At 37.7% G+C, this 11835-nt stretch overlaps 1 protein-coding gene across 1 annotated transcript; it reads right to left on the minus strand.

The window, feature by feature from the left end:
- Nucleotides 1-368: 368 nt before the first annotated feature.
- LOC139726830 (G patch domain-containing protein 11-like) lies at nucleotides 369-10310 on the minus strand. The gene is made up of 7 exons (XM_071637825.1): nucleotides 10213-10310; nucleotides 7831-8063; nucleotides 7193-7238; nucleotides 6232-6439; nucleotides 4080-4229; nucleotides 1636-1717; nucleotides 369-424 (listed from the first exon to the last, which is right to left on the minus strand). The coding sequence occupies exons 1-7, from the start codon at nucleotides 10266-10268 to the stop codon at nucleotides 369-371; spliced, it is 831 nt and encodes a 276-aa protein (XP_071493926.1). The 5' UTR covers nucleotides 10269-10310.
- Between the last annotated feature and the right edge of the window lie 1525 nt (nucleotides 10311-11835).

An 11835-nucleotide genomic window follows, 5' to 3' on the forward strand; every position in this document is an offset into this window, starting at 1 on the left:
TTCTGTTGTCATTTCTCACAGCTCTGTTCTCCACAGAGGTAGTGGGGAGTAGAATGGGTGCAGGTACAACTTTCATTGACACTCCCCTCTACTCATCATCCCTTCATCCACAGATATCCTCTTTCCTTCTTAATGTTTTTGCCTCTGGAAGCAAATATCCATGTTTGTGAGGGGGGAGTCAGGCCTGCTGCTCCCACGGGCTTGACTAAAAATGCTTGTCACATCACACCAGCTACATGTTCTCCCACATACACGGGAGAAGTAGACTGTAGTGTGTCCTCGATGATCAAGCCATCTTGTCTTCCTCATTAATGGCTCACTTCATCCATCTTCCATGAGGATAATCATAGCCCTGTGAGACTGGTATACTACCTGTGTACCTCTGCATTGTCTCCCGGACAATTTTCTGCCAAGTCTTTCTCATCTGTAGGCATGCACACACAAAATATAATTTAGCTCAATCAGTTCTTAATTTCATTAATTTGAATAAATATGCAATACTAACTGCATGCATTAAGGATGTAGAACCAGCACTGGTTGTCGAGCAGCTCAGTGGTCTAGCTGGTGGGTAAGACGCCTGTCTGGTGATCAGGAGGTCGTAGGTTCGAATCCTGTCTGAGTATGTGTGCCCATGACTTTTTGTCATGGCAACTACAAAACACTGATTAATTCGATTCTTATATACATTGATGAAGGAAAATTTGTCAATCAGTTACAATAGTTCTTGGAAGTATAAGATACAACATAAAGACACATTTATCAGTCTTACCAGCAAACTTGAACCAAAGAATTTTGAATGAAAAGATTTGCGCAACTGGCCTACCTGAATAGTAACTTCTCTGGCATCTTCAATAATATAAATGCACTGGATATACTCCCCAACGTTGGAATCCATGATTTTTTTTTTTTTTTTTTTTAAAGAAAAAAAAAAATTTCTTTCTGTCCCTGTGATTCTCTATTACCAATTCAACCGACTTGTGAAATTATATTAGAAGTTGCAATATGCAAAATATTACACACATGGAAAACATGGCTATATACAGTACCTAATATTCTGTATTAACACATGTAATCAAAGTAATATGAAGATGGAAACTGGGTTAGCTTTGACAGCTACAGCGGAAAATTGAAAGCACAACCAACCCATAGCTTCACTGCAATACAGTGCACACCCAGTACAACGAAGTCCTTGGGACTGACGGTTTCCATTCATTGTATCAAAATTTTGTTATAGCTGAACAGTACAGTGTTTAAAGATGTATAGATGATAGTTTTGGGACCTAAATTTCGATTTGGTTGTAACAAGAATTTTGTTAAAACCTGAATTTGGTGCATGCACATTCCTTTTGCCTGCAATCAAATTTAGCTTGACATTACAGAGAGGTAACCATCCTTAATTTGCAAAACATCTTCAAATGCTTCAAATGAAAACTAGCTCTCTGGGGCTTAATAGCTACCCATGAGGTTGACATAGTCATTTGCTACATGGAATTCACTCTACCATAATTGTTTCACGGCAACTACAAAACCTTTAACACATGAAAGTTCATAACTTCAAGAATTAAATGATTTCAAGGTGAAAGTAGGTTGTGTTCAGATTCCTGTCCAAGGTTGGTGTAGACACTTAATACTCACCATTAAATGTTGCCCCACACCATACACAGTATCTATGATGAGTTCTTAGGTACACTGTAAGCTGTAATAATTTTTCTCCAGCCTGCATATGACAGAATGAAACAAAAGCAATGTGAAAAATCACAGAAGAAGGTTGAGATGAGATCAATCATATTTACTTAAAAAGATATTGGTGGCCAACAGGGGGAAATGCATCCATATGAAAAACTTTTTCCTCTCTTCCTGATAATATGATACCTTTACACCATAATTATATACACAAAGTTAGGCACAGGAGTGCTCCAGAAGTGATTTGATTAATGCCCTTTTGAAACGGTTTATTCAGAAAGTCTATGCCCACCAAGACTACACACGAAGTGGCTGAGAGGCATAACTATCATGGTAACCTTCACACATGCAAGAACCTCAAATAAACACATGCAAGAACCTCAAATAAACACATGCAAGAACCTCAAATAAACACACAGCACACGCTACACACCACTTCTGGACCACTCTTAACATTGGTGAATGTTTTTACTAGAGTTAGAGTGCTTCAGGACTGCTCCTGACCCTGCCCTCAAGAAGGGTATAACTGTACTTCAGAACAACTTTGTCTGTTCAAACAGAGTTTAGAGCACTTCAGGAGCATCCTGGATCACTGTACATGCATAGATTATGTGTCTCTCTGTGGACCTTTAATTCCCTCCCTCACATCTACACTAAAAATTAAAAATGAATATTTAAAATAATAATAACAATGAAAACTAGAAATGTCGCTAAGGCGACTGGTATGCCTCCGCCATAATGCATGATTCTCCTAATAGGTCTATAGTACATGTAGACAATGTGTGATTACATTTTCACAAAATTGGCAAAATATTAAAATGACAAGTTTGTCACAAATGTGTTGAATGTTCACCTTCCTTGACCTAGATTTAATTGGATGAATAGGAGAGCATGTATTTGGGGATTTAAGGACTTTAACTTGACTTTGACCCATTCATAAGTTTATGCATTGAGAAATTTTCAAGGTATGGAGAAAAAGTGCAATTTCTGTATTGAAAAGTTCATTGTTATCATTTTCATCTGGCCTTTGACCCTAAAATTCATAGGATAATCACTGTCAGGCACAACATGCATAAATATGTGGTAAGTTTCAAGATAACTTGCGCCACTTCTGAGATATGGAGGAAAAAGTTAGTTCAGCACTTTCCCTTGATCTTTGACCTTTTGACCTTTGAGGCAAACAAAAAAAGAAAAGAAAAAAGAAAGCTTCCAGAGAATCTCTATTAGGTTTTATACACGCATACATCAAGTGTAAAAAAAAATAATCCTGCTGGCATTGCATAAATATGAGGGAAATAGTAAATTTTGAAGACCTCATGACCCCAAACTTTCACCAGAGAATCTTAATTGGGTAATACATGTATACACTAAGTTTCAAGAAAATATCTTCAGGCATTGCATAGATATGGTGGAAATAGTGAAATTTTACATATTTGACCTTGACCTTTTGACCTTTGACCTTGAGCATGTGAACCAAAAAGTTGATAGGCACAACTTCACCCCCTAATACACATACATGCCAAGTTTCATTAGGATACCTCAAAAGGTTTTTTAGTTAAGCTGTCCACAAAATTCATTACGGACGGAAGGACGGACGGACGGACGGACGGACGGACTGACGGACGGACAACCCGAAAACATAATGCCTCCGGCACCACTTCGTGGCGGAGGCATAATAAAAATATTGTATCATGACTGACACTATAAGTTGTACAAGTTATTGCTTGAGTGACTTTCATAGGGGTGGTAAATTACAATATCTCCATCCCATAATCACAAGTATTTGCATGATTTGCAGAATATACCAATAACAAGTTTGAGAAATCCTCTGAATTATCATTAACCTCTTAAAAAAACAAATGTTGGTTTATATTCTGTTTTGTATAAAGGACCTTTAATTTGGAATAATTTGCCACAGGCAATTAAAATGAGTCCATCTTTAAATGTTTTTAAACGAAGATTTAAATTATTCTTATTGGAAAAAGAAAAGTAATTTACATATTCGGGTTTTACTCTGTGTTTGTTTGTTTGTTCGTTTTTTGTCTTTTCTTATGTGTCTATTGTAGAACATGTGTTTTTTTTTACTTTCGTTTTAATTTCTATGCACATGTATTTGTTCGACTTAATATGACTTTTATTATAAATGCTTTTGTTATGGTGGCAGCTGCTCATAAAACTTTGTTTTTCTTGCTGTCTCCACATTCTGTTACATTTGTATTGTCAATTTGAATTTATCTATATACCTTGTCTGAATGTTTTTTATCTGTTTGAATGAAATAAATGCGAATTGAAATAAACTTTAATGAACTAACACTGTAAAATGCATTCCTACAAAACTATGTTGGTCATTTCTTAGCAGCACCTTTTCTATCGTAATTCCAAACATCAATTCTCACTGTAAGTTCGTCATCCTCATTTTCTTCTTCTTCTTCTTCTTCTTCTTCCTCTTTCTCTTCTCCTTCTTCTTCTTCCTCCTCCTCCTCCTCTGTATAGCCTGGAAGCATTTGTTTGGGCCAATACCAAGTTACTTCAGGCTCACTGAGTCCCTAGGAGGAGAACAATTGCACCAATAATTTTCCATTTAATCACTTGAATATGATATCCGAACAAATGCTTAAAGATACATACCCTATCATTCATACACAAAGAATTTAGCACAATATATGATACAACAATGAGTGTGAAACTATTGGATTAGTCTTTGCAATGAATCACAAAAATGTTCACTCCAATATATACAAGGAATTATGAAATACAATCCCACATAAACAATAAAAACCCTTCTTCCTACTCCCTATTCAAAATTGCAGTCTAGACACAGTGTGGTTTGTGTAAGTCTGCTTGTTTCACTTTCAAGAGGCATTCTCCTATTTTTTTTCTTTACATTCAAAAGATGGAACGAGATTCAGTGGTGTATGTCATTCAAGGGATATATAACGCACTTTTTCTTTCCAGGTTTCTAGAATTTAGTTCGTAACCAACCGATTTCAAAATGCATTAACTCCAAAAGACAGATATTACAAAAGCTCATTTAGCAGGCATTATGTGAGTGTGTATTCTTGTAAATGGTTTCAGTTGTGGGGATATTGCAGTGTTTCACTCCAGGCAAATGGAGATACATTTCACACTGGGTATTGTGTACATGTATATGTGACCCGCTACAACAAAAGGGTCCTAAAGTCGCGCACGGTCGAAGCCGTGAAAATCGAGTTTGAAGTCAGAGCATCAAAATTGGTCAAAACTTACGATTTTCTGATTTTGACATATTATTGTAGTCTGACATATCTTCTATCATCTGTCGAAATTTTGAAGCAAAATGGTGAAAGGAAAGACCAAAAAAATAGCGTTTTTCTGGGCCATGTTTTTCGGCGTTTCAACGAAGCAGAAACTGGTTCCAAAATTTGGATTGAGCGCCACAGATAGGCTCCGCCCCTAACAACGACCAGAGTGATCTCGTTGGTCAGTTTGCTGCTTGCCGCTAACCGAAGTGTGAAGCTCACACACTGCCCAGTCGACTGGTGCGTGCAGGCGGGGTGCGCTATGCCCAGCCGCTTCTCCTGGCATCCTGGTCACTGATTGGTCGGTGAGGAGACTGCCGACGCTGTGCTTGAATGAGCATTTCGGGAGTTGCTAGGGCTTGCCTTCTATTGTCCGGAGGTGAAAACTGACTTGCGTGTCCCTTGATCGCGATTGCGTCCAAGGAAAACTTTTAGGGATGCTTTTCTCGAAACAGTGATTTCCCAGACGTCTCGACATGCTCTCTTTTAAACATCGATATCTCCGCAGCCGATTATTTTTATAAGATGTGTTATATATCAATTTAAAGCAGAAAGATTAGGAAATTATGCCATGCAATTTTCAAATAATTGACCTCGCCCGACTTTAGGATCATTTTGTTGTAGCGGGTCACATATATCCTATTTTTTTCCCCCTCTCTCTTTTTTTTTTTGTAAAGACGAAAAAGCACCCTTATAAGGCTCTAGGGGTACCCTGATAGGGGTATAGTGGAGCTGCCCATTCTGCATAAATGCATATAAAACATAGGAAGTGCATAATGTACAGGCAAATAATACTTCACACTATTCAAATTGGGAAATTCAAAAATTTTCACATGTATCCTTGATTGATGGGTATACACCTATACACTACATGACACCTAAGTAATTGGATTGGAAGAGGTTCATCGTGGTGAAGAATGAATGAAGAAAGTAATCAGTTGTCTCACGATGTGCAAACGTTTGCACATCGTGAGACAACTGATTACTTTCTTCATTCACCTAAGTAATTGTTACTTACTTACCCTAGTTTAAGTATACGTTTTAATGGTTTTCAATTTCAGTAAGCCAATTTATTGGGATGTAGAAAAAAGCCCCAGAAACAAGTAACTGAATATGCCTGGTTACCTTTAGCAAACTATCATATCCCCAGTCAGAGTATCTTAGGAGAATGTGTGTGTGTGTGTGTGTGTGTGTGTGTGTGTGTGTGTGTGTGTGTGAGCGTTTGCATCCACATCATCTGGATGAGAGACCTGGGATGAATGGCACTCACTTCTCCATGGTCCAGGTGCGCACAGGCTTTCTGGCTGTTGTACAGGTCATGCTCTGCTTCCTTCTCCAAGAACCTGTCGCTCTGATGCCTGAGAAAATTGCCTTTTCTGCTGGCCTCCATCTTGACCCGCTTCTGCGCCATCACTTCCCGCATCCTCTCCATCTCAGCTTGCTTCCGCTTGAGTTCTGTCTGCTGACCCAGGCCACCTCTGCCTGCATGGCAGAAGCATGCAAAAAAGCATATATAGTGGACTCCCTTTATAACGAAGTCCTCGGGACTGACAGTTTTCTTTCATTTTTCGTTAAAACCAAACAAATAAACAATGAAAATACATAGGGTGGATAACATTGCAGCCCGAATTTTTACTTCGTTATAACCGGAATTTTGTTATAACCATATTTGTTAGAACAGGAGTGCAATGTATATTCCACACTCTTGGATTCATATCCTTACTGATGCATTTCTTGATTGGCAACACCTCTTAAATTACTTCCTTTCTCTGATTTATCATAACATTGGTCAGTCTGCTTTGTGCAAAGCTGTGTCCTTCTGGTAACCTGTGACTTTTGGGGCTGAATCAATGATGTAACATTTATTAATTTCACAGATTTCATAGAGACGATGAGACATAGATACCAATGTGACACAAATTTAATCAAACACACTGCTGTAGCTTCTGACCATTCGAGCATTGAGAATTTAGGGTTTCTGGAACAAACACTGAACTAGGGCTTTCTATAGCTCAGTCGGTAGAGCACTGGGCTAGCATCCGGAGGTCTCGGGTTCGACTCCCGATGGAATCCCATTTTCTTTGCTCAATTTTCCACACATAAATATTATTCATTTCTGGTCAGATTTTCTGTTTGCATTTGTCAAATACATTTCCAGTTACAATAGTATTACAAAGTGTAATATAGTGCACCTCAATTGTCCTGTCAATTCAACATTCTAATTATCCAACTTGCCTGTTTTGATTTCAATTCCAATTGGTTCAGCTCTTCCAGTTCCTAAAACAGATAAGAACAATAAATAGGATTAATGGGCACTACATTCATCTGAACATCAAGTGAGACATGTATGACAGTCCTTTCTGATTAAAAGAACAATCAACTGACAGCATGATTACAGGGCAGCAAACATTACATAACATCTAGTCATGCTTCACACAGAATTCAAACTATGTAAATCTAGACAAAAGTTAACTATGAGTATTAAAAACTAAAAAGTTGATTTTGTAATCATTTGTTTATCAAAGGAATGAGGTACACAATTTCTGTAAGTAAAGTGTTCAATGTGCATTTTAATGAGTACAAGTCCAAAGAAAAGGGAAAATCATGCAACAGTCTGCATGTCCAGAGGGAAGAAAAACTATATATTTATATATAGTGTCAAATAAACTGAAAAATCAATGTCATGTTCATACAATCCAACATGGACTGTTAATCTTAGTCTGCTGTTCTGAAAGTAAATACATTCCCATGCTCATATCTGTATTATAGTGATGAAAATAACTGTGATATTCTCAAAATGACAGCACAGTGTAGTGGCATATCTTTATTTCTTTCAGAACAGAACAGAGCAGAACAAAACAAAACACACCTGTTTTGCCAAGTCCACTTCCCTGCTTGTAGCCCATCTTTTGGAGCATGGCAAAGCCCTTGCTTTCTGTGGATATTGCACTGTTGAGGCCCTTCTGTCTCTGTTCTTCCTCATGCTGCTTTACTGGTTTGAACTTTGCTTTGTTCTTCTGGTTTGCCTGTCTCCGCTTCTCATCCTGTCTGTGCTGTCTGGCGGCCCTGCCCCATGACAGCTGACCAGGCTTTGATTCTTTACTGAAAATCAATGGAGGTTTGAATTTGAGACTAGGATGACAAGAACATACAAACACATTGAAGCATGAGAGATGAACTGAACAACGTCTTAGATCTAAATGAGTTGGGATTGCCTGCTCAAGATTGGCTTGATAAAAAGATGCCTCTTTATGAGTCGCATATGGCTAGATTCAGCCGTGTTATATCAATACCATGATACCACCAGTGGCAAAACAAGACACAATGATGGCAACAAGATTTGCTATGCCGGCCTTCTTCATCAATGGTTTTCAAGAGAAACTACCCTATTCCATTTCATCTTGAATATATATGAACAATTTGTCCATTACAAAACAAGTTTACTGGCATGTATTGAATTTGAAAAGTATGTGTATTGTGTAGTAGTAGACAGTAGCATACAGTAGTAGTTGCTTGAGTGGCACACCCTGGCCCAGTGGGCAAAACAAAGTGCACACTACCTTCTCACAGATATCCTACAACAGTACAACACAGTGACAATTGACATACCGGCTGGCAAGGGTCTGAGCAATACTGAATGAAGGGAAGGTACTGATACAATTTGTTGTTGTTGATAATTTCAAGTGGAACGTATATCTAGTGAGTAATAGATATCCACTGACATTGTTTCTCTGACACTGTCCTCTTCAGGGTAACAGGGGATAAAATTTTCTTCTAGGAACTATTAAACCCACTGAAGACGACTCCTGAGTTGACTCAGACAGGTGTTTATGGGAAATGCCTGTTGTAGCATTGAAATCAGCCCATCCTCAATGGGTTAACTTTACAATGAAATAGCAGATCAAAGTGGCAACTGATTACACAATCTAGTGATTTTAGAAGATTTCCTAGGAAACAGCGTTGTGCTTGTAGGCTCTACCTCCTTGGCCTAGTCTTAGCATGTTTAACTTAAATCATAAATGCATGACTGAGGGAATGAGCCCCATGTATCCATACTTTCATAACAGAAGTTCTGGGGCCTTTCATATTATAAGACGAGTATGGCGATTTCACTTTGTCTGGGATAGACGTTGGTCTCTGCACACATATATCCAAGATTTTAGTAGGAGAGTGTATTGTATTACTGGAAGTTTATTTCTTGTTGCTCTGAACTCCAAACCAGTACTAAGAGGATGAAATTTTCAAGCAAAAAACAACACTTGTGACTTAGTCGTTGAAAAGTCCTGAAAATTATGAATTTTCCAAAACTATGTGAATTATTCACTCCAATTTTTTTTTTGGAAAATATTCTTCAATGTTAACCCCATTCAGGCCTAATATAAAAAGTTATCTTTTATTAGCGCTGTGCAAAATCGCATAATGCCAATAACGATTTTTGTAATGGAATACTCGGCATCTTTCACATCTCATTCATGTACCAGAATTACTATTCATACCCACGATTCACCGTACACATTCGTACCAAGCAGATGACGAAGAGAAAAATGGCAAATGAGGCTCAAATTTCGTACTGTACAGTAAAAGGTCTAACATAACATAAACATTTCACACTTTAATTTTTAAAGAAATGTGATAAATTGACATCTTCTAAAATCTGATAAAATTTTACATGTGAAATGTGAATTTCTTGGCATTTCTATGTTAGAACTAGAGTTCTGCTACCGTCGACTCTATCGGTTTTTTATCCGCATCTCTAGCTAGTGTCTAGACTAGACTGAGTGTGGTGGTAGAATTCTATTTTCTATCTAACGTTAGACTAGTAGGCTTAAACGTTAACGTTAGAGCTCTAATTATAGCGCATCTTCTTGCTTGTTGCATGGCATGGCATATGATATAAATGGCATGGTACAATACAAATTATGGTCCATAAATCATCAGCTCCAAAGCCTTATTCAGATTTATACTCATCCAACACATCCGAATGAACATATTACACCGAATCAAATAACTGATGAAGCCCAGATTCAGTTATTTCTAACGTCAGAGTTAACGTTCGTACAGATGTAGGACCTACAGAGCACATTTTATGACATATCGTGACATATTTTTGAAGGTGTGGGACTAATCACGAGCCGGCTGCTTTTTAGCAGTTTTGCTGGCGGTGCCCTTCCTAGCTTCCCACAATTAATGGCCTACATGGAACCATCCAAATGCTGTGAATGAAAGCAACAGAACGGATTAATAGAATTACCTTTCTACAAGGAAACTATCTGACATGTAGTCCTCTTCTTCCCCGCTATCAGTCATCTTCTTGTCTTGCCTCCAGCTCTGGTGGCCACAGACAGAAGCGCAAACGGGTACAGCCACGGCGGGCGCTGACGTGACCACATACTCGGTACACACGAAGAAGTTCAAACGCAACGGATCATCATCAAATCGCCTAGCCTGTCCTTCGACTGCAAACATCTATGTTCATATGATCATACACTTGAGTTGGGATTGTTAATGTTTTGCATGTGGAAAAAAAGTTTTCTAATAATGAATTATATCGCTCTCTCTGTTACCAGTTTAGGCATTTCATGACATTTCCCTCCATACGTTGTTGGTATTTATTGTGCATGAAGAGAGCACTGCTTGATACAGAATGTTGTTACCCAGATCAAAAGCTGTGAGAGATATTATTTTGTTCCTCAAATAATGCTGTAAAATCTGTAAAATTTGTTTTTACTCCTCCAATACTATTTTTCCTCCTTATTAGTTCCCTATGATCACTACTGTTATCGATGTACAAATAAAACTGCGAAGACAACCAAAAAAAAAAATGAAATAAAATAAAAATGAAAACAATACACACACACATGCACACACACACACACACACACACACACACACACACACACACACACACACACACACACACACACACACACACACACACACACACACATATACACACACATATATAATGCTTTTTAGGGGCACAGTGGGGATTACATAATTTGTTAAGGTTTTTTTATGATAATTTGGTAATTTGGGGGAATTTTATAAAAAAAAAAACATGAATGAAACAATTGGTCCCATATTTGACAAATGAAACTAATAGCCTAAGGTATATACATGTATATATAATAGACTCACTAAAAGTATTACTGTGCACAAATAACAATATAAGTCAATGAGTCAATGCAAAGGTGGTAAGCATCGATAGCAATATTGGGTACTTTTTCTTCGGAAATAATGTTAAAAGTGTTTTTGAATGCCATTTGTCATCAAGCTCTTGAGAGTGAAATCCTCTCTCTATCTCTCCCTCTCTCTCTCTCTCTCTCTCTCTCTCTTTCTCAAATAATATTGATAATAATAACAAATAGAAACTGACATGAAATTGATGGAAAGTAGAATATATAATTCATATATTTTTTCTCATGCAGACATCAAAAAGAATGACATTATGAACAATCTGAGAGAAAAAGAGTGAAATAATAATAGTACAGTGGTACGAACAAAATCCAAAAGTGACTTGTGTTTAACATTCATTGATTGAAGCATCCTAAAATGTGGCGTTTTCATCAACACTGTCAGGTCTCCTCCAGGTCGTAACTCACATTGCCATCAAATCTTGGGGTATAGAACATACAGAGAACATTGATCAAAGTATAAAGGAATACAAAATACAGTGGACATTCAATTCTCTTAATACATGGTCGCCAACAATCATCCAACGAAATCAGGATTCCAAAGAGTAATCAGGGACATACTGGAGTGTTACAAGCAACTCAATGGGACATACATGATTCCAAAAATCTTGGGAGATTTTTATATTCCCTCTTCCAGACATGAAGGGGATTTTCAAGCTTTCAGGATATATCCTGCAGAA

This window comes from Diadema antillarum, unplaced genomic scaffold (assembly GCF_040938485.1).
Source record: "Diadema antillarum isolate AM-2024a unplaced genomic scaffold, OU_Dant_1.0 seq00000100_RagTag, whole genome shotgun sequence".
NCBI classification, from domain to species: domain Eukaryota; kingdom Metazoa; phylum Echinodermata; class Echinoidea; order Diadematoida; family Diadematidae; genus Diadema; species Diadema antillarum.

Bases quoted from the DNA above. Each gene is read 5' to 3' on its own strand.
- LOC139726830 (XM_071637825.1), bottom strand. From the start codon at position 10,268: ATGACTGATAGCGGGGAAGAAGAGGACTACATGTCAGATAGTTTCCTT. The intron at 8,064-10,212 runs GTAATTCTATTA...ATTGATTTTCAG, and splicing joins GATAGTTTCCTTGTAGAAAG to TAAAGAATCAAAGCCTGGTC. The intron at 1,718-4,079 runs GTGAGAATTGAT...TGTCATATGCAG, and splicing joins ATGAGGATGACGAACTTACA to GCTGGAGAAAAATTATTACA.